The sequence below is a fragment of the Rhipicephalus microplus genome, chromosome 10 (assembly GCF_043290135.1).
Source record: "Rhipicephalus microplus isolate Deutch F79 chromosome 10, USDA_Rmic, whole genome shotgun sequence".
Taxonomy (NCBI): Eukaryota; Metazoa; Arthropoda; class Arachnida; order Ixodida; family Ixodidae; genus Rhipicephalus; species Rhipicephalus microplus.
This window is the reverse complement of record NC_134709.1, coordinates 35,127,264-35,150,599: the sequence shown is the minus strand read 5'-3', so window position 1 is coordinate 35,150,599 and position 23,336 is coordinate 35,127,264. Positions and strand designations below refer to the sequence as shown.

The following is a 23,336-nucleotide window of genomic DNA, read 5'->3' as shown; positions in this document are numbered from 1 at the left end:
GCTGAAGTCCTTTTTCAGCTTTCTTGTTCTTTTAAAGCCTTGGCCTCTCGTGTACTGGTGCATCGCGAGTCTTTTCCCACTACCCCAGGCTGCTTATAGGTGCGGCGGCGTCTTCTCGGCAATCCTCGTTCGGTTTGGCAGCCTGCGCCGAAAGGAAGTTGATTTGCGATTCGGTCACGGCGGCCGGTGGTGAGATTAATAGCGCCGTAACTCGTTGTTGTCTTCGCTCTCTCTCTCTCTCTCCTCTCTCTCTCTCTCTCTTTCTCTCTCACTAATCTCGGATGTTGTTGTCGACGTCTGCGGTCTCGTCCCTATGCATTGATCGCTGCTCGTCGCGTGCCAAGCCTTATAGCTGCTGTTCCGAGCGCATCTGTTTTGCATCGAACGCACGGCAGGTTTTTGCATTCTTTTCCGCCTATTCCTCCTTAATCCTTATATGTGTGTGTGTACTCGCGTACGCGCGTTCCATTCTAACGCGTGCTTTGAAAGGGAATGGCATTCCTGCGTGGCTCTCAGCAGAGCGGTATTGCTCCTTGCGTTTGTGGAAAGTGTGATTTCTGTTGTAGTGTGTGGAGGGGAGAGAAGGTGGAGACTGCGTACACATCTGTCTTCGATTCACATGTTTAATACATGACTAAGCAGAGAAAGTTTGATTCATTCTTGCCCTTGGGAGCAACGAGAATATATATAGTCAGAATAGTCTTAGACATTCCGGTGGTAAAGTGCGCGTTCGTATATTTTTAAAGCTGCTTATAACAGTCGGTGATGAATGGATTAATAGATGCGCAGTGTAATAAATAGTGTTTAAATAAGCACCATTCGCCTCCGCAAGCATCTCGAAACTAAATGCAAATTATTCAGTATAGTGGAATAATACCCCGCAAGGGAAGTTATACCTCGCGTTGCTCTGCGGTTGGTATCCCTTTTAGTGGCAGTGCACGCGTTATAGTTCTGTTTTATGGGCTTTGTGCATAAATTCCACTCGCCCAATGGAAGCCACGATGTGACGTGAACGTCATCGCTTTGTGCGTACGCGTCTTGCCTCCTCGCGATTCTCGACTACCTGCCCCGCCGCGGTGGTCTAGTGGCTAAGGTACTCGGCTGCTGACCCGCAGGTCGCGGGTTCAATTCCCGGCTGCGGCGGCTGCATTTCCGATGGAGGCGGAAATGTTGTAGGCCCGTGTGCTCAGATTTGGGTGCACGTTAAAGATCCCCAGGTGGTCAAAATTTCCGGAGCCCTCCACTACGGCTTCTCTCATAATCATATGGTGGTTTTGGGACGTTAAACCCCACAAATCAATCAATCGATTCTCGACTACCTTTATACGGGCACAGCAAGACGGATGAGCGAACCACACGGTTGGCAATGCATTTCCTCTACATTAAGAAACACATCGGTAACTTTTATTGTTGAAATTTTCTTTTGTCTCCCATTTCTCCTTCCCCAGTGCAGGGTAGCAATCCAGACACTTGTTTTCTGGTTAACCTCCCTGCCTTTCTTCATACCATATCTTGCTCTCTCTCTTTGTTGGAATTGGTCCTTCTATAGAGGATACAAAGAGTTTTACAAAGTGATCATCTTCGGTGTGTCTTACGTCCACAGCAGGACGAATGTCTCCCCGGACGACTTGCTCCGCGAGGTACAATTGCATGTTACGCCAGCAACTTTAATATTGTCGCTCCGCATATCCCGTTGCCGTCCTCGTCCGCGCTTCTCGTATCTTGCTATTCATTCCGACCGTTCTGACTGGCCATCTCTTATCCGGTATGTAGCCCCATTTTTTTCTTTTTATATTTTTATATCAACTGGATATCTCAAACACCTGTGTATACCTTGATATACTCTGTTATCCTTTTTTGTTTTTGTTTTTTTTTGTGGTAGTGTATACATGCGCCCACCATTTTTTGCTTCGTCGCATTTGGTCGTTCCTAACATCTCGATGTTTTGTCTCATCGATATCGATATCGCATGTATTAGGTGCGAGTTCATTGGTACTGTTATAAGTATAAAATTCGCATAACCTCCGTCCTCATATGTTATAGCTCCTGCTCTCGGTGGCTCGAACGACGCTGCTGCCGCCGTCTGTCGGATGGGGTGAGCCCTGTCAGGCTCGGCCTTTTTTCCGAAGATTACTCGCTGACCCGAGAGTCGATCCTGGCTGCTGAGGTGGTCGCGTTCGGAGGCTGCCAACTCTTTTGATTTTCCCGTTAAATGTACGAATTTCGACCACGCTTACGATTTTACGAATCTTGCCCGAAATTTTACGAAACAAATATTTCATTTCCGATAAAAAAAATAATAGTAAGATATATAGATCTTGGGCTCCGCGATTGGCTATGGAGCATTGCTGTATAGCCGTATATAGTCGCGGAGGCCACAAAAACAGTGTTGTGCTATATTCCACCGCCAGGAGAGAACAATTATGTAATGGCGTTATCATCAGCGGCGTTTCCTTGAGCAATGGATCGTATATACTGTACGTACATACGTCAAAAGCTTCTCCGAAGGCGGAATGTCAGGTCCGCCGCGGTGGAACAGTGGTGGCTATATAGGGGCGCTCGACTGCTCACACAAAGGTCGCGGGTTCGACCCCGGCGTGGCGGTCGAATTTCGATTGAGGCGATGTGTTAGAGGCTTGTGTATACTGTGCCATGTAAGTGCACGTTAAAGAACACTATGGACGGTCGAAATTTCCGAAACCCTCTTCTATATACGACGTTTCTCACAATCGTATTGTGGTTTTGGGATGTTAAAACCCCAGATACTAACATGAATATTTTTGTATGTATTTGAGTTGTCATTCTATTAATTGCTGTCATGGGCCACATGCGTGTTTCTTTTTGTATTGTCGCTTTCCGCTGCCTGTAATTTTTGTATTTTTGTAAATTTGTAGTTTAAATTTTTTTTTCTGGGTGAAGGGGCCAGTCAAGCTGTGAAATGCAGCTTTTTTTTTTCCTTCGCACCAAACCACGTATACAGTGTATTTTCGTGTACTTGTCACGTGGTTAAATAAACTCAAACTCAAACCAGACTTTTTTTTTTTCTGTACGTGCTCCGAGGTGCCGCAAGATGGTTTCTCGTTCTGCGGCGATGTCTGCTCGCGACGCAATAGCGAATGCGGCGGAGGAGTCTGTTTTTTTAGCTGCGCAGCTATATATTATCCTCGACGTATACAGGGGACGTGGGAGGCCTTTTTTATGTGTGTGTGATTTCGCCCTTTGTTTCGCATCACGCGCCGCGAAGGTCAGGAACGAGACAAAAAAGGCTGCATCAAGATTATATACCTTCCTGGAGGACGGCCGTGTGTGACGTCACACATAACGCGACGTTGCAGTTGCGCGCCGGACGCCGCGCGCGACCCCATGCGATTGTTATAGGCATTCGTTCTTACGCTCCTAACCTAATTAAATATATTGTTGGGCTTGTTGAATCAACTTTACCCGGGACCATTTTGTGTGCAGAAGATACTAGGACCTTGGGCATCTGCCTCAGTTGCGCAGAAAGCAACTAAAGCACTGCTACTTTACCTAAAGTCAACAAGCCTGAGCGACCGCCTGTAGACTGTGTGTGCTCCCCGAGTGTGCTCGTGATTGTGTGTACCTTCTCATCTCTCTGCAACCTCTTTTCTCCCCTTTATGCCTTCCCCAGTGCAGGGTAGCAAACCGGATGTGCGTCTGGTTAACCTCCCTGCGTTCCCTTGCATCTTTATCTCTCTCTTGTTGGGCTTGTTGGTTCGTACTGTGTGATACTTAAAATATAACTCGACCTATAATAATGCGTATACCGCTGGCGCATCGTTAAGAATCGAGGCCGAATGTTCGGTCAGTATCAGCTATAGAAACAAATGACGTAAAAACAGGCGCTATACACAGATATCTCAACGCAGATACCCCGACGCCCTTTCTGCCGATGCTCCTTTCCGTGTCTTTTATTTCTTCGCCTTTTTGTGATGTTATTACTTTTTGCTCGGTACACTCGTATACACTGGTATATCGAACGTATACTTTTCGTAACGCGGTGGGACTGATGCTTGCTAAACGCTTCCGAGTTAAAACATTCATTTTGCGAGTCTGTTTCCGGTCGTCAAGTTGGTGTAAGCGAAGCGATGAAACCGCAACAAGCTTATTTCCGTATAACTGTGTACCTGTGCACACCTGCTGACCCGAATGTCGCTGGATCGATCATGGCTGTGGCGGTCGCGTTTTCGATGCAGGCGAATAACACTTAATTAAAGTCCATGGGCACATAGACTTAAAATAAGAACCCCAGGTGATCGAAATTTCCGGACCCCATCACGAATGCGGAGTGTATCATGATCATATATCGTGGTTTCGGCGCATTGAAGTTCGAGCAATTCGTGTACCTTCGATTCTTGTGTTCCCAGCTTCTTACACTACAAGTGTTGCCGGCAAATCTGCTGCCGCTTATATTTAATGTTAATATTTTACGCCACCAAGCCATTCATTGTCACCTCTTTTGTTTTTTCGGCCCACCTTTACGTATGTTTGTGTGTGTTTCTGTGTGCGCGCTTATACTCTATACCCATGGAAAATGTAAACAAAAAAGTTCGCGAACGGGTTAGGTTAACTTATTGCATTCTGCACCCGCAATCCCCCTCCCCCCCCCCCCCTTTTTTTTCTGCTTATAGTATACAGAAGCGTGGTCATAAATGTTTTTCGGGTCGTGAGGACTTGAGTGGGGGGGGGGGGGGGTGAAGTGTCATTCGCCCGTGATGTATGTTCTGATTTGATTGATTGATTTGTGGGGTTTAACGTCCCAAAACCACCATTTGATTATGAGAGACGCCGTAGTAGAGGACTCCGGAAATTTTGACCACCTGGGGTTCTTTAACGTGCACCCAAATCTGAGTACACGGGCCTACAACATTTCCGCCTCCATCGGAAATGCAGCCGCCGCAGCCGGGAATCGAACCCGCGACCTGCGGGTCATTTATGTATGTTCTCGAAATTGCTAAAGTGAAAATTTGTGTCAGCGGGGAGCAGAGGTGTTAAAGCTCTACCCCCCCCCCCCCCTCTTCCTTGGCTTCGTCAGGGGTGTGATAGTGTATATACCCTTGTCGACAATGGTGGGCGACAGAGTTACACCCTCGAGATTGCCGCCTCCGTACTGCTGGGGAGCGAAACGACCATACCGTGGCAATAAAAGTGGTGACGTCACAACTTACAGCGTGCGGTGGTGAAACGACGCGCGTTTTTTTCCGCCCCACCTGGAAATAGCCCATCAACTGCGGTGCAACGTGCGCGGGAAAAATGGTCTCTCCGAGCGGCAACGTATACTTGACTTTCCCTTGCGAGCCGTTCGGGCGGCTTAGTTTATATGCAGCGTTTAAATGCCGCAGTTTCCTCTACGCTTGAGTTATCGAGGCGCCTCCCGTTTTGGTCCCTGGCAGGAACTGCGAAATCGGAACGAATTATATGTGTATACAGTTTATGCATCTGCCGGACGGTTGCAGGGTTTGCCAGAACCCGTGCGACGGCCTCTTTGGAACGCGCAATGTGCTGCAAACTGCATATTGACGCGTGCAGTAATGGACATGGGGTGTTGTTCTCGGCAGGGACATCCTTTTAAAGGACGCCACAGTGAAACAGTGACTTGGTTTTTGATTGACGAACTGCACTCTGAGAACTCTAACGCCGTATGTTTCGCTATCACAAGTTCTTTATTAGCGGAAAAAATCAATGTTAAAGTTTTATTATTTCAGATTCCCCGTCGGAATCTTCGCGCGTGACGTCAGAAATCTCAAAATGTACTTTTCATATTTTCATGACACTGCATGGCTCGTTGAAAATTTTTTCTGAAACTTCGTATATGCTACGTCTATGGCACCCACAGACGACTTCATTTTCGATCGTTTGGTAGTTGCGCAGGACCACGGTAGACGCCTTCGAAATCCGTGACGTCACGATGCTGGAATCTCTATAGGTGACGTCCCCGCCAGCGTTTTATTATTTTTTTAGCGAGTTTTCTCGCTCAACGAGTGTCGCGTCGCGGCAAGAGTGGTGTTAGCGTGATTGTGAAACTGTATACTTTACTAATACGCGAAAAAATCCTTTTGCTCTTTAGCCGTCCCTTTAATTTAGTCCCCTGTCCTGTCTAGACTTGTCTATACTAGCTGTCTGGCATATTTTAACACAGCGCACAACTACACGGACACAACAGACGAAGGGCCAGACCGCAGCGCTGACTCGCAACTGAATTGTTATTTTTGTTTACATATATAGATATATATGTATATACATGAGTGTATAAACGAGTTTCTTCATTATAACTGTGTACCTGTATTCAACTAATTTCCTGTGCTTACTAATTATTTTTTGTTGCTCAATTCTGTTAAGAGGCCCTCGCACAATTCTTTTACTTTTGGGCCTCCTCCTGAAAATGTAGCATCTTCATATATGTATCGTGTTCTGCGATTCTTTCTTAATAAACTTGAAACTTGAAAAACACGAACGGAAAAAGAACACTTCAATCTTCACACTCATGTGACCACACTAAGAAAAAAAAAACAGATAAGCTGACATTTTGTGTCACAAAATAAAAAAATTCCGCCATATCCACGAAGTGAATGATGATGAGTGGGCGAAGCTCCGGAGGTAAACCCGGTAAACCATGAATCCTCTGTGCATTTTGCCCACTCGATTTTATTACATCGCTCCCCCTAGCGTACGTCGCCGCACTAAATCGAACGATTGCCTTCAACCAATGACACGCGCCATATGTGACATCATTCCTATTTTATAAGATCTCGCGTCTTTCATCAACTACAAGTACCGCTTTCTAGTTTATAACATCTTGCATCTTTTCATCATCAGCTACAAGTACCACCATCTAGTAAACACTACAAGAATTAAACGAGAGGTGGCTACATACAGGGGACGGTACCGCCATCTAGTGAACACTGCAAGAACTAAACTAGAGGTGGCTACATACAGGCTACAGGGGACGCACAGCCCACGCCCTAAGGAGCTTCGCCCCTAAAAGCTTGATAGATCTTACGTGCGCTCTCTAACAGCATAAAAAATAAGATATCGTGCTTTCTAAGAACCTAACCTCGCTATCATGTATACGGCTATAGGAGTCACGCTAATGCATTGTCTCCTGTCTGTAGTTGCGCAAATTACGATGGTTTCTATACCCTGTAGGGTGTATAGGGAAAGTATGTTGTGAGGTTGAATACAGTACACCAGGGGGCGTAACCTGGACATTTCTTACGATGGGGTAGGAGTGTTTCCCAACCATACTCCATGCACAGTGGTGCGTAAGCTTGCAAGCACGCGCGTATGCATAAGCAAAATTGGAAAATTTTCGGGGTAGGAGAGGGGTGTGGGGGGTGAACTTCGCTGGTTAAGTCAATACAGCACAGGTACACGCACTATCATGCGTGAGAGGACTGTCTCTTTCCCAGTCTGGCGAAGGAAGCTCTTTCAACTGCGCGTTGCTTTTCTTTGTTTCATTTGGCCCTGCTTGTAGCTCATTTTAAGTTATCGCTCGCCTCTGGATCTGACTTTGTCTAGCCTTATTTGTAGCCAGTGATTGTGATATGTACTAAAATAGCTTAATATGTAGCTTCTAGAGCTCTGAAAGTTAACATCAGCGAGAAGTGTTATCAAATAGCAGCTGCGTTAAGAAAAAAAAAAAAGACAAACGGATAAGCTATACGAAAAAAAAAAAACTTAAGGGGTGGGTACAGGTTTTAAGGGCGAGACACCTTGATACCGCACAATGTCCCTCCGTCCACAAGCCGCCGCCCGGTATCTATACAGCCGAGGTGTAAATGAAAACATCTATGAATAACAAGAAGGTTATCAAAAGGCTATTATCTAGAACAAACAAAAATAAAAGGCCAGAACACCTGAAAACTATGGGGCTTAACCACCAATCAATTGAAGCGTACGGCAGAACAATAGGTTAACAAGAAGAAAACAAAAAGTGAGGGACCTTGAAGCTTCGTCTTTAAGAATTCAACGCGATAGCGATGTCCTGTTCCTATATATGCCTACTTCACACTATAGCATCTTTCTTGTCCCCTTTCCTAATCCCCCAGTGTAGGGTAGCCAACCAGATGTCTTTCTGGCTAGCCTACCTGCCTTCTTCATTTTGTTGCTTCCTCCTCCCTAGCGCACGCAACCTTTTCAAACTTTCTACACACCCACTACGTGGCCTTGAAGGAATAGGCACGATAGCGTGTCTGCCTTTTGTAGTGCGTGACTGGCTTTAAACCACGAAGTGATTGTGATGTTTTGACGCCCGCTGGCAACGGGCGCTTGCGGCAACACTTCATGCTGTATTGTGAAGGATGTACAGGGCAACGTTACTGGATTCTTCTAGTAACGTTGGTACAGGAGGCGTGTATTTGTAAAGCATGAAAGTAATGTTCACTGCATTTTCAAGCAGAGGAAGTTGTTTTCACTGTATTCACAAGCAGGTGCACTGTATGCACTGTATTCACGACCAGCCTTTTTTTATTAACGCAAACGACCCGGGTTCGATCACCACTCGGACCCAAACGACCCGAGTACGATCCCTGCTCCGCCCCAGGATTTTTTATTATGTGTTTATTTGCATCGTTCTCTATTTTTCGGTCACGCCATAAGGTGAGTTTTCGCTCACAACCAACGATGCCGACGCCGGAATTTCGGCGAAACGAGCAGCATTTTATTAACGCGTTAGCGTTAATAAAAGGGCTGCTAACCAGAACGAAATAGGAGGCCATGATTCATGATTCGATGCACACTGCTTCGCCCCATCATCATCACTTCGTGTATATACGTGCTTTTTTTTTATCTTAATGCGTCGCGTGTTCACTCTGCTAATGAGCGCTAGCTTGCCCGGTGCAAGGTCCGTATATATGTATACGTGTCTGACTCTTATATGTCCCAGGAATCGAATTAGCGCCATGTCCCCGGCCGCGACGAGTGTATACGTTGCGTTTCAACACTCAAGATTGCTTTCGAGGGCGTGTATTGGCGGGTGTAGGTCTCTGTTTGAAAAAAAAATAACAAATTAGGAAGGCTAGGCACACGTTTTCGTCATATTATCTATACTTTCTCACTCTTCCCTTCGGTAAGTAGAACAGCTAAGGCGCGTCTCAAGAGCGCCGTTTCGCTCGAACAGAAGCGACGTGGGCAGAAATTCCAGGCCATGGCGTGTCACTCGTCCGCACACTCCTCGCTTATTCTCTGTCTTGTGATTCCCGGAATTAAAGGGTTTTTTTTTTTTTTTTGAGGTGCGCTCAATTACCCGTGAGTGGGCCGCGCGCTCCGACAACTTGCAGCCCTGTAGCGACAGGCGCACAGCTCCTGGCATTCAGAAGAGGAAAAGAGTAACACTAAACAAACAGAGTGACGTAATTTACGCTTGACTCACTGTCGACAGCCGTATACGGTCGTTGACCGCGCATATTTCTTTTTAACACGAAAGTATTTTATGCCGGGGGTCCACCACGGCTCAGCTGACGTATTTCCGTCACGGATGTGACGTCGTAAAGTATATATCAACAGATGGCAAAGAATCAAACGAGAAGGAAGAAAAAGTTCGGTCGCGGGGCGTCGAACCAGCGACTTCTCAATCCGCAGCGCGCGGCGCTAACCACTAGGCCACGCAGCGTGAGGCAAGTTAATTTATTTACCCCTTATACCATTTTGCGGTTCTCAGAGCTTCGACACTTCAGTGCGTTTTCGTCATCAATAGCGAGATGGTCGCTCCAAGTCGTCACCTCTCGCGTTTCGGGGAGCGAAGCCTCCGCGGAGCATGGTCTTTCCGGCGCACGCGCTTTAATTAGAGTCGTGATTCAGCAAAGCATGCACGAAGGTCACCTCGCTCGCTGCTGCGGCCGCGTTTGCAAAAGGAGCATGCTGCTCAGAAGAGAATATGTAAGAATTGCGACAGTGGATCGCGTTTGTCCTGTGTATACTTGTGCGTTCTTATCGTGCGCGTTTAATGTGGAAATATATATTAGCGCACAAGGTAGAAGGAAAACCACTTGATAGGAAAGGCGCTCGCAGTGGCGAGCTATTCGCCTTTTCCCAAACGCCTCCCTGGGCGCCGCCATAGCCCCTCCTTGGGCTGTGCAAATCGGCGCGTCCCCTCGAAAATGCACTGACAACGCTGCGCCTTTAGCCTTTGTACTCCCGCGCGCAGCCCACCGTGGCGGTGTTTTTTTCTTTTCCCGTGAAAAGGTGTATATATGAGGAAATATATGAGCGTCTTTCCTGTCAAGTGGTTTTCCTTCTACCGTGAGTGCTAATATATTTCCACATTATGTTGTACCAACTGGCCCAGCATTCCACTTTATTGACCTTTATCGTGCGCTTTTATTTGTGTTTAAAATTTGCGCTTTAAGTGTCGAGCTGTGACAGTGGTTGGTGTGCGCTCGTCCAGTGTGTGCTCATTTCGTGCGTGCTTTGTTTGAGGTGTGCGTTGGAAGTTTTGAGCTTCTTGCTGTTCTTCGCGTGACTTTGCGTTTTTTTTTTTTTTTGCTGTAGCATTCATTCCTTCGCCCTTGTGGCGAAACAATTCACTGTAACTTACGCCCAACAACCTCTGTAAATACACGTTTCGATTTCGTGTTATACCGACTCCTAAAGGGGGGGGGGGGGGATCAGCCACATTTTCTTGTAATTTCCGATACGAACACTAAACGTTTTCGAAATGCATACCATGTCATTGTTCAACTCTTTCGCTCGATGGATGGGATTGGGTGAGATTGATGAATTGGGTTGGGTTGGATGGGTGGATAGAAGGATGGATTGATTGTATTGGTTGTATATTTATTGATCGGATGAATGGGTGATTTGATTTGATGTGATTGGATGTTGTTGAATGGAATTGGATTGGATCGGATGTTATTTGATGGAATGTATGATCCATCCATCCTATGTGCATCGCCCCGCCGTGGTACATGGTCTAGTGGCAAAGGTACTCGGCTGCTGAACCGCAGGTCGTGAGATCGAATCCCGGCTGCAGTGGCTGCATTTTCCACGGAGGCGAGAATGCTGTACGTCCGTGTGCTCAAATTTGGGTGCACGTTAAAGAACCCCAGGTGGTCTAAATTTTCGCAGTCCTCCATTACGGCGTCTCTCATAAACACATGGTGGTTTTCAGACGTTAAATCCCAGATATCAGTCAATCATATGTGCATCTTGTAGCATGTATTCGTGCTTTAATACATTCTTTAAGCGCCCCCTTTATATGAGGCGGTGTCATGTGTGCCACCAGGCTCGACGAAAAGATAATAAAATTAAAAACTGCCCCAGTTGGCCAGTGTATTGTTGCCCCAAAGTTTGCCTAGTGTATACCTCGCGAATTCACAGCCCACATCTGTGCCTCTTACGGCAGAATGCCCTTATTTTCCCCACTATTTAGTTTTGACCTTTCTCTATGGTTTTATAACACCAATAATCTAACCGTCTCTTACTTATTTCTTACGCTGGCGTGTTAAGCTCACCATTACTGTGCCTAATACCCAGGGCTGCATGTAAGTCAACGCCCAAATGCATACTTGTGTGAATATCTACCCATTAAATCATACTGGTCTGTGAGAAACAGCGCTGCAGTGGCTGCCGTCTAGTTTTAAGCTGTGCTGTAGTATTGATAGCTCATTGTACAAAGTTGCATCTTACATAAAAATTATTTGGGTCGATCCGAAAATTTGTTATGAAAGTTTATTATTAACACAAAATATATTGCAATACTATTTCTATTTACTTTGTTATAACCGATATTTTGTTATATTTGGGTTCGTTATATCGAGGTTTGAGTGTAGAATAAGTGAAAATTGTGGTTTTCTTGGACACAGCGCGAAATAAACAAATAACGGTGCCCCGAAACGCAGAGATGAGCGCTGCAGCCTAATATTCGATACGGCTTACCGTTTTCCTGACCATATTCTGCGACGCCCCCCCCCCCCCCTCCTCTCCTTTATTTTTCTTCAAAAGTTGCTGCGTAAGCTTGGATATTTTGCGCTCCTGGCGGGCTCCGTTTAGGTGTAGTTTGTTTCACCCACAATCGGGGTCTTCGATTTCGGTGATTATGATCTGAAATTACGCGTGTTTCTGGTGATTTTTTTTATAAACTGGGTGTCCATGAAATGTCACGTCCTATACAACTCGTTCATGTGATCCAGCCCCGCAGGTAATTATTAAAAAAGTAATTGACGAGTTTTTGTTGAATACTCATTTGAATGTGACTTCGGATGTGTCACATCTTTCTCGTCTCGGCATAGAATTCGTTTGCTCTGACAAGAGGTAAAGCTTTATAAAAAAAAAGGTATTGTTGAAAAAAAAAAAAAAACCTCGATCGCCCAGATTTCGATTTGTCCGTCCACCCTGCAGCTTTTCGAACTCCTTGAATAAGGTCAGGTAGTACCATATAGCTCCAACGAAGGCTGTAGTAAACAATACGTATGTCTGGAAACGCGCCCGGTCCTGGGTTCGACTCCGCGTCTAGATAGTCTTGAACGTCTTGAAAGCGAAAATTGATCATTTCTCAAGAATAACTTGGAACTCGACCTCGTCGCTATTTTTTTTTTCCTCTGTTATCGTCCTTGTTAGCGGTGAAAGTGTCTTGCATTTATTACGTCACGCTGGAATAAGAAGTCAGCAGGAAGAGATGGAGTCGTGCTTAATTAAGCGGTGTTACCATGCGTGACCGCTGCGCAGCCAGGGGGTAAAGTGTTTTTCATAGTGTCCGATAAATAATAGAAAGAAAAGGGGGTAAGAGTCATCCAACTCTGCTTCGCGGACTCTATTAATGAAATGGCGAAGCTGATGGGCTTTCTATGTTCTTCCAGATATGTTGTATCGCTTTTTCTCTTTATTACGGTGCTCTTTGTTAAGTTAAATACATTTCAGCGCGAACGAAACACATTCCTTGTGCTCCGTCTTGTTCGCGCTGAAAAGTTTCCAAGAATACATCAGTTCCAGTCCGGCCACCTCTCTACGTGCTTTCTTTTTTTTAGTTTTGAGGTGGTAGTATAGCCTCGTCGACTCCGTGTTTTGCCTTTTTTTCTGCTGCTATGCTCTCTTATCCTAAGTGAGGTCAACGGGACGGCTTTATGCTCTCCCATAGTAGAGTGCCTCGTACTTTAAATCGTCAACAACTTTTTCTAAACACACGCGCCTTCTCGGTAACTATAGTGAACGTTTCTGGTGACTTGACTTCTCTCTTGTGCCCTTGTTTGCAAGCGTAGACGTTTAACACGAATACGCACCAATGGGGACCAGTTCCTCGTTGTTAGAACATTTGGGTACGAACCCAAAACCGAAGCAAACACATATTTCGCGATGCGTACTCGTTCGCATTATCGAGAAATTCGTAATAACCGAGCTGCGTTCGTTAGCGCGGCGTTGCGTACTGCTAGTGATGCGCCATCTTCTCGCGCGTCTGTGTCGCTTATCCGCGTGTCCATTCTCACGTGGAGTGGTACACCGTCGGTACGGATCTACTGCCCCTTCCGTGGATCCGTACCGACGGTGTACCACTCCACGTGGGAATGCTCTGCCCCACAGGGCGTTCCTGCCATTCCCAATCCCACCTCTTCCTCTTGGGAGTCTGCACTGCTCAGCTTACGCCGGCAGGAACAGCAGGTCCAGCGGGCACGCAGGGCCGCGCAAGGCAATGAAGCCCTGGACTGAGGGCCCCACGCAAAGAAGGCTCAGTGTGCATTTGTTGTTAATAAAAGTTTATTCTCTCTTTCTTCCTCGCGATGTCCGCAGGACGAACCAGAGGAGCCCGAGAAGACGTTGACCGCCGACGGTGAAGCGGCGGCTGATCTGCCCGACGACGCGCCGCAGCCGCGGCTCTGTCACATGACCAAGTGGCGCGACTTCGAGGGCTACGGCTTCAACCTGCACGCCGAGAAGGACCGGCGCGGCCAGTACGTGGGCAAGATCGACGAAGGCAGCCCCGCCGAGTACGCGGGCCTCCGCGAGGGTGACCGCATCGTCGAGGTGAACGGCGTCAACGTCCAGCAGGAGGCGCACCGCGACATCGTGGAACGCATCCGCGCCGTGCCCGACGAGACGCGGCTGCTCGTGCTCACGGCCGACGGCGAGCAGTGGTACCGCGATCGGGACATCCAGGTGCGTTAGCCCTTGCGAGTACCCTTGAACGGACTGCTGTGGTGGAAGCAGTCGGCCTTTTTTGGGAGCAAAGCTCCGTAGCACGCGCCCCGCCGTCGCCGAAGCTCCCTGCGCCGGGCAAGCGCACCTAGCGAAAGAGGCGCCCCCTCCCGGCGCAGGCGCGGCGGCAGATGGCTCGCGCTACACCGCGCGCGCTGCACACTCACTCGCTGAGGTTTTCCGTCACCGAAGGCAGCAGACGCTCTCCCCACCCGCTCTCCCACCCTACCGCCCTCATAAAAGCCAGCAACGAGATTAGGCAAATAGTCGCTTGCGTCCCATTCCTATGGAGCTTCGCCCATCGGCCGTATTTGTACACGCAACAACTGCTAGTTTTAAAAATGGAGCTGTTTTAATCTAGAGGATAGGCGGCGGATTGTGGGCAGAAACTCGCCGAGCCCTGTGCGTTGCCTAGCAGTCACCTGGCACAACTGCGTCTAGCAATGCGTTGTGGGAAGGAAAGGAAGAGAGAAGAGGAGGAGGAGAACAATCAAATAAAACAAAATGAAATTTCTTGGCGACGTGGGGTTCGAAGTCGGCTACCATGGCCCAAAGGCGAACGTCGTAACCATTGAGCTATCCAGGCACGCTGACAGAAAAAGCATATATAGGATGTGTTGCTATGAGAGAGAGCAAGAACAAAATAGAGAGAGAAACATTGAAGGCCCACCATTTGAAAGCCTTGAAAAGCCCTTGTTTAATTATTTATTGTGGGTAAAACACTCACTCCATCAGAATTCCGGGGGTAGCCCCTGGCTATGGGCCTGCTAGAATGACTTCATCTTAGTGAAATGCCAAAAACCCACGCTTCATTGCAACAAATGGCCTGTATTGGTAGGATAGTGCAATAAAATTTTGGCTTTGGCTGCATTGTGGTACAAAATAGGGCCATTGGTAAAGAAGAGTGTATTGAATAGCAAGGATTCTAAGACGGCTGTCCCGCCTTCATTTTCTGAATTGTGCCGTTGTTGGTTCTCTTCAACATGTCCCAATTTGCCATTCCACTGGCTTTTTTTAGCAGAAGTACTTACGAAAGAAGAGATGTGTGATTGTGTGTGCTTTTGAAGACTGCACTGTGATGTGTGAGCGAAACGCTAAAGGTGCCCCTGTCGAACCGCATCCCAGGTACATGGAAACCAAGCCAACGTGTTGCGGCTTCGCAACCCTGAGCTCAACCCTGCTACCAATGGAGAAAGCAGAGGTGATGGAGCCATGGCTGCTGCAGCTGATGGTAGCGAGTGTTCCCAGGAGGACGAGGCAGCACAGTCGGCTCCCACGCCTGTCCTGGTAAGAAGTGTACCAGCATGTGAATGTCGGCGACTACGGTCAGCTTGCTTCAGCAAGCGAGAAATGGGATCGTTAGTGTGGGGACCGTAGTACTCAAGAAAGGCAGCTTGGAGAAGATTTTTCTTGAGGAGGTAAACTGATTCTTAGATTATTAAATTCCGGAAGGAAAAGGTTCTCTAGGACATCTTCAGAAAATCTCAGGTGTTTGAAATTAATCCACAGCCCCCCACTTCAATTATTGTATCTCTATATAGTAATGTAAAGTCCAATCTTTTCTTTGTGTGTGTGCTGCGGGCCTGAGGCTGAGCAGCGTTTTCAGCTGAGAAAGTGATAATGTGCTGATCCGTAAGCACAGCTGGTCCGCTTGTTCTCGATTGCACAGAGGCGGCAGAGTGACTTGGACGGAAAAGAGGACACGGAAGAGGAGGAGAGCCGCTCCTCGGAGTCCGAACCTGTGCCAGCGAAAACAGAGGTGGGTGGAACAAATGGTGGCAGCTACTATGACTTGTAACATGCATTTGTCTTTATATCCATCATAAAGAGGGCATTCTCTTGGAACTGCTCTGCTATATCTCATTTGGCAAGGACCCACAAGGGTCTGTCCAGATAAGATCAGACACGAGGTCTTGGTCACCATTACCGATGTTGAAGTTCACTGTGGACCTCAACATTAGAGCCAAAACATTGATTGACTTGGCCTTTAACAATGTTAAAAAAACGTGGAGTTTTTTTTTTTTTTGGACATTGCACGATGTGTGGCTGTTGACAATATATTAAAGAACAATGGTTTACGAAGATAACCAACTGCCTAATAGGATATTATTGTATCGGAAATGATTGATCACAAGGCCCAGTGACAATTGCCATTACCTGCGTGATCAGAAAAATAGTTTGAATTTTTTAGATAAGATGCGAATGTAGTGAGCATGTGGATTGTTTTGTATGTATATTGTTGATTTATCTAATCGAATATTAGCCTCACTCTCTTATTTTGTTCTCCCGTTTCTTGCCCTAAGTATCTGAAGTCAGTATTTACCAGCTTGTCCTAGACTCCACACATCGTGCCTCTATAAAAAAAAATTGCCATTTTAGTTTGAATAACCTTCCTTCAAATTTTGCCTTTGCTTGAGCGGCAGAGCTTTCTTTGCTTGATGTTTTTGAGAGCAAGCATTAGGCTAGGACTCCGAAGGCCACGAGATAATTGAAACACCTCGCCGTACCATAAATAATGTTGCTATAGGCATCTTTATCAGTGGCTGTGTGGGTGGTAATATAGCACATTTCTTGGAAACATTTTGCCGCAGACCCAGTGGACTGGAAAACAAAAGCAAGAAGAGAAACAGGCATGATAAGAGGGGCTAATTTCTCTTTGCAGGTTTCCGCAAGAGAGGAACCAAATGGCACTGGGGACAAGGCAGCAGAAGGCCCGGTCACCGGGTTGACTCAAGTGGACTCGGGTTCGGAATCTAAGCCTGCACCAGGGACAGAGCCAGCACCCGCCGAGCCGGCCAATGCAATGAGCAACGGCTCTCTCAACATGCTCAACATGAGCGCCTCCGAGATGCGGCAGCTTCTAGCACAGCGCAAGAAGCACGATCCCAAAAAGATCCAGATGGACCTGAAGAAAAAATACGAGCTCATTGAGCAAATGTGAGCCGCCTGTGCCTTTTGTCGAATGGCGCCAAGAGTTGGGTGTGGCTGGTTTCAGCACACGTCTTGTGTGCGGGTGTATTAGATTTTTGTTTTCTGTTCTTTATCCGGGGGCTGGGAAGGCTATGTGCCTGGTCGAATGTGCAACACAAATCACGCAAATCTGGATTCGCTGCCTTAGTTGTGCAAGGCGTTGATGGCATTTTTCTTTGATAATGCCAATTTCAGTCTCATCTAGAAAGTAACACATTGACTGAACAGCAAGTGGTTTTGTGGAGTTTGGGAATTCGGCAGCATTGCTCTGCCAAATTTGCGATTTCAATAAAAAGTTATTGACAAGAGAACCGCTTGTGTCAGTAGCGGGCTTCACTTGTTTACATTGTTAAGCTATTGAGGAACTTGACAAGAATTGCTGATGTTAACTGTGTTGTTAAGATATTAGTTCAGGTTCAACATCAGTTGTCTGAATGTCTAAATGACTATTTTGACAGTGGTGTGTTTAACTCATTAACCATACTTTAATTGGTTGCAAGGACTGATCGCTAATGTGTCGCTGGTAAAGAATCGTTGGTGAATGCCTCGAATTATGTGTCCGATTTCACCGTTTGTGGTGTAAAACAGCTTTGGCCACAAAATTTTTGTGCAATATCTTTACCACAAACATCATTTGTAAACTGCGGTCTGTTGACTTGTGTATGGTTGCTGAAAGGATGCAGTGAGAAGCGCTTTCCATATTTTCTCTTTAATGTCGTTGCTTGCAGGTTGATGTAATGTGTGCGCATGATCAATTGCATCAATCAAACATGGCTTCTTTAATTAAAGCTCTCAAGAGAGGCAGGGTACTTCCAACGATGATCTATAATTCTTGCTTTTTGAAATAAGAGCCTTACTCTGTATGCGTTATTTTGGCATTCATTCTGTAACACTGCGGACCTTTTTGAAAAGGATGTAGGAAGGTGTTTGAGAGCGTTCACTGAAACAGCACTTTAATAGCAGTCTTGCAGCATTTCTTGGCTCCAGATAGTTCGGCTAGCAACATGGGGTAGATCGAGTGGGGTGCGTGTGGTAACTATGGCTGAAAAAAATGCTGAATGCACAATTAAAAATAAACGTAAGAGGCACAGGTAGTGAAACTTCGTTTCTGTCCTCTACATGAAATGTGATGCACTCCCTTATAGGGCAGTTCATTTTGTACGTCTGCTGGATCTGTTGTATTAAATCACACGGCACCCAATTTCATGTGCATCTCCTTTTTGATGCTGGCTTTGGCTGGAGGCCGAAAGGCTTTTTATTGTAGTCCCTTAAGATGCCTGCCACTCGAACCTCTTCTTTTTTTTTTGCAAATGTCCTTAGGTATAATGTAATCTTCATTTTCAGTAGGTATCTCTTATAATGCGTGGCTTTTACTGTGTATTGTGTAGGTTTTCACATTCCATATGTGTTATACTCTTTACACAGATGGGCTGTGAAAATAAATTTTGTTGCTAAATTGTATGTACACCATAAATGCCTTTTTAAAGTTTTCTTACATTAGTTTTTTAATGTGGTTGTGTGTAAGTTTGAAGATTATTTCAATCCAACTTTAACTCACGCAGAGGCAATTTTATGCCACATGCAGATTAGCTTTGTACTTATAACGCTTTGGTCGTACGTGGTCTTCATGCACCCCAATTTTCTTGAACATTCCAGGTCTAGTTGATGTACTGTTGGTGTCATAAGACCGTGGCATGCAAGATGACTAAAAACTTGAAATTTAAGCCCAATTTTTGGTTGTGGCAAGCATAATTATGCAAGACCATGTCGTTACTGCCCAGCTAGATTGAGATCACGACTGCACACCTTGGGTTCCGAAACATTTTGCACTGTTGTAGTCGGTATGGCCTACGGAACCTTTGATGAACGTGCCTCCTTGGTGACTTTCTGTGCACCCCATGTTTGACCCATTGTTTCTGTGATGGATGGCTGAAACATCATGACATGACCTTAAAATGCTTTAACTAGTTTGGAATGTAAAGGGGTTTTACGGTTTTGATTGCAAGGGGTTGGCAGACGATAGTGGTGGTTGAAATATAAAGATCTTGTTGTGCCTTAATGCATATTTTGTAGCATTTTGATGCCGATGCATTTACCTGTGAACATGTGCTTTCGTGTAATGCCAGCTGTAGCTCCACCACAGGTTCTAATAACCAACACAGAATTCAGAAAACTGTATGATCAGGTATAAAAGTGGGTGGGAGGGAATTGACACTTGGGCAAGGTAATGTCAAGGGAAATACCCTATTAAGATTCAAGGCTGTCTATTGTAGTTCTCTTGAATCTGCAGTGAAAATGTTATCACGATTTATGTTCCTTGACAATAGACTTGCGTGGCAAATGTGGGTTCGCAATGTTGAATATTGTGTGTATAATGCTGTCTATGCTGGAATACTGTGCTGGATGTTATTCTTTATTTTTGTAATTTATGCACTTTGCAATTGCATAAAGTTATGCAAGGTGTATTGCATCGCAATTAACGGCAGTAGTAATGTATTAAACTGCTTCAATAAAGCAGTATGATGGCCATTTTCATTGGGAGCTCTTCTGCGAGAGCTATTCTTAATGTGTGAATGTCGCGTGGATGCATGTTTGTTGCACACTTTGAGTGTTGCGTGTGCTCGAGAATATGATCAAAGCTGAACAATATTTACAGATTACCTTTGTTTCTACTTGCGATGTGTAATTGGACAAAGTACCTTGCACATGTTTGCGTCATCACAACAGCACGAAAGCTGTGGACCTAGTTTTCATAATATTTTTCTAATTCTATGCCCCATTCCTCTGTAGCATTTTTTATTCCTGATGCCGGATTTTGGGACGATTCAATAGTTTTCTTTTACGGAGGTCTCTTTTGGACGTTATTTTTCTACTGACACTTTTTATGCTATGGCCGCTTCTGCAAGTGCTTTATCTAGCTGCTCGCCAACATTCCATTTGATCACTCTGACAAAAGGGTTTTTGTTGTATTTTTACATTTGTGCACGTGTTTGAGTGTACTGAAACTGCGTGTCGCACGCACCACTTCATTGTGATGCGCGAGATGTATGTTGTGTGAAGTTTGATTTAGCTTTGCTTAATAGGTGTTTACACTATAAAAGCTTCGTGCAAGCTGTTGATTAGAATGTCTTATTCCAGCTGCAACATTCCGATAGTTCTGTCGGCTCAACGACATTCAAACGCATCCTATATTCTCTTCAAGGTTGCATCTTTTCTTTCCTACTACGAGGTGTCCGGAGTACTGTTGTGGCACAATTATGCACCGTTTTTAAGCACTGTTCTTTCCATAAGTGCCTGAACAAAGTTTGTGGCATCTCGACAAAAAAGTATATCCCTCCTTGTGGGTCTTTTTACCCTAGTGCCTTGAGCTAATCCTGAATCCCATTGACGTCTTGTCGCTGACAGTGAAATGGAAGACTTAATTTTGCTGGCGGTGTCTTCTCAAGTACCAGCAATAAAAGTTTTGTCGAATGATTTCTTTTGCAATGTTTTTTTTTTATGCACCAGTCTGGAATACGCTTTGCCTTCACATCTGCCATGCCATGTAATAAGATGTGAGCGCGCAATGCACAGATGCAAAAGCGATTAGTGGATATGAAAAGCCCAGCTATTTCTACTCTATCTACATCTGCCAGCCTGAATTGTCCTTCTGCGCTTTCTGCTCTAGTTGTATAGTTCCTTTGAACCATGTCACTTCATGGGGCCGTGCATAGGCCCCAGTGACATACGATCATTGAATGGCAGGAAGAGTAAAATGTAAGCTTGCAATGAAAAAAGTTCATAAACAGCTAGAGTTATGTGCCAACATTTTCACAAGCAGATTTGTCTTCAAGGCTAGAACTTGAGGAAGACAAGTACTTGAAGAACAGGAAGAAGCCTTAGACAAGTCCACTTGCCGAAACGTCGGCTTGAGCATTCAACCTCTGTTTACGGGTTTTTTCATACAACCACTAAGCTGCTTGTGTATTAAAAGTTGTAAGAGGGTGCTGGCAGAAAAATTATTTTATCCTTGGCATTCGGTATCTTGTAGACTACCTTCTCACATAAACAAGATGAACAGTATGTGCATGCAGTCCTGCATAAGTAGGGGCATCGTCAAGCTTGAAAAGGGACTCTGCCTCAGCTTCATTGCATGAGTGCTTCATCAACACTATGACGTCGTCGTGGCGTCGCAGATCGCCCAATGTGACATCGTAAGCTCACTATGAAAATGACTCGCACCGTGTGACGTTTCGTGACGACGTCATCGCTGGCTAAAGGTGGGTCAGTCACAGAGCCTATGCAAAGCCAGGTAAGGTGCAGAAAGCTTCTTGTTCCCCCCTGGTCCCAGAGGCAGTGCAAAACCACTTTGGGAGCGGAAAGCTTTCGGTCGGGTTCATTACAATAGACTGAGAATATGACTTTTGGCTTAGTCTTTTTAGGCAAACCTATAAGAGACTGCTTTACCTCGCCCACCGCTGTGATCGTCGGCGCGTGCGCGGGTATGCGGCGGTCTCGGTAACTACGCAGCACGCGATGATCAGATCGTCCTGGCCGATCATCGTGTTGACCGCGCCCTATATGCAGAGCTGAATGGCCGCGAATTTGAGTAAATGGCATGGTCGTTTGGGTGCATGGCAGCACATGTAAAGATAAGTGCGAACGGTTTCTAGCAGACTTGAAAAATCGACTGTGAATTCCGGGACGCGTACGGCGCTACTTGTTTGGCTCGCACGTTATCAGGAGCATCGACTGCCGATCGAAAGCGTATTTCTGTATGAGGAAGCCTCAGATTAAATGCCATCTACCGGGTGTTCAAAATTAAGCTTTATGATTTTTTTAAAATTAGGCGCTCGAAGGCACGTGAGAACCACTTGTGCAAATAAGTTAAGCGGCCAGGGGGACAGAAAGTTAGATGATAATTATCGCTGTCAGCAGCCCAATTAACTAAAATTTAATAATTAACTTTTTACTGGCTGCGGTAAGTTGGCATGTTTATATTGAAAAAATGTAGGCAGTGGTGTTTGTACACAGTTTCAGTTGGAAGATTTTTTCTAGCACGCCTGTGTTCCGAGATATCCGGCTCCAAAGTTTAATTGTCTTTCGCACGATTACGCATGCAAGAGGGTGAGGGTCCGCGCAAAGCTCCTCCCTAAAGTGACGCATCTGTTGCGTGTGGTGTTTAGTGTGTGAAGAGGGTGGAAGCGTAGGCATAGGTGATAGCAATTACCCTTGCCCTCTTCGGCCGTCGAAATCAAAAATCGAAGAACGCTTGCAACCAGTGTCGTAACACGCAACTGCAGAGCCTCTAACGATAGTGGCAGATACCATGCCGAGATAATGGTGCGAGCGGAGAATCTGGATGCCAGTGCGCGTGCGTAATAATCACTAGAGAAGCATGCGTGGTCGTTGCCTGGGCTACGCGAATAGCGTGACTGCTGATGTCCGAGTACTGTAACTTTTATTGAAACAAGAGCAACAACTCCACCAATAATAACTGAAACAGTTTTATCCTTGCTAACGCATATTTCCTGCTGCTACATAAGCATATTTCGGTCATGCACAAATCTCATCGAAACTCTTCACCTCTCAAGACGTCAATGCCCCAAAAAGTGTTCAAAATGCCTGCCTTCGGCAGCAACGCAAAGCATGAACCGCTGTCGCGTCGACTCGATGACTCGGCGCAGTACTTCTGCAGGAATACTCGCACAGGCAGATGTTATCCTGTCCTTCATGTCATTAACATCGCTGGGCTCTGTTACGTAAACTCGATCTTTAACGTAGCCCCAAAGGAAAAAGTCGAGCGGAGAAAGGTCAGGTGATCTTGGTGGCCAAAACATCGCTCCTGCGCGCCCAATCCACTGTTGTGGAAAACGTCTGTCCAACCAGTTCTTCGCCCTGGTAGAAAAATGTGGTGGTGCTCCATCGTGCTGAAACCATACTTGGCGCAGGTCATTCAGGGAAAGACTGCAGACAAGATCATCAATGACAACACCTAATATTTCTTCTGTGTACATCTTTCCGTTCAAGTTGTCCTCAAAAAAGTGAGGTCCGATGATCCTGTCCCCGAGTATGCCGCACCACACATTCACACTCCAGCGAACTTGATGCTTGTGCTGCCTCAGCCAGTGTGGGTTTTCTTGTGCCCAATAATGGGCGTTGTGAAGATTAACACTTCCATTTCGGCAAAACCGAGCTTCATCAGTCCAAATTATTCTGTGCAAAAAGTCATTTTCTTGATCAGT

The 23,336-nt window shown here is 45.9% G+C and overlaps 1 protein-coding gene across 1 annotated transcript in view; it reads left to right on the top strand.

The window, feature by feature from the left end:
- The window catches only part of LOC119181935 (Na(+)/H(+) exchange regulatory cofactor NHE-RF2), an 87,034-nt gene extending 66,448 nt beyond the window's left edge, over positions 1-20,586 (top strand). Inside the window, exons 2-5 of the mRNA XM_037433181.2 lie at positions 13,738-14,103; positions 15,268-15,429; positions 15,812-15,901; positions 16,805-20,586. Of these exons, the coding sequence (XP_037289078.1) occupies positions 13,738-14,103; positions 15,268-15,429; positions 15,812-15,901; positions 16,805-17,083 (897 nt within the window). The 3' untranslated portion in view covers positions 17,084-20,586. The remainder of the gene's footprint in view (positions 1-13,737; positions 14,104-15,267; positions 15,430-15,811; positions 15,902-16,804) is intronic.
- The last annotated feature ends 2,750 nt before the right edge of the window (positions 20,587-23,336 follow it).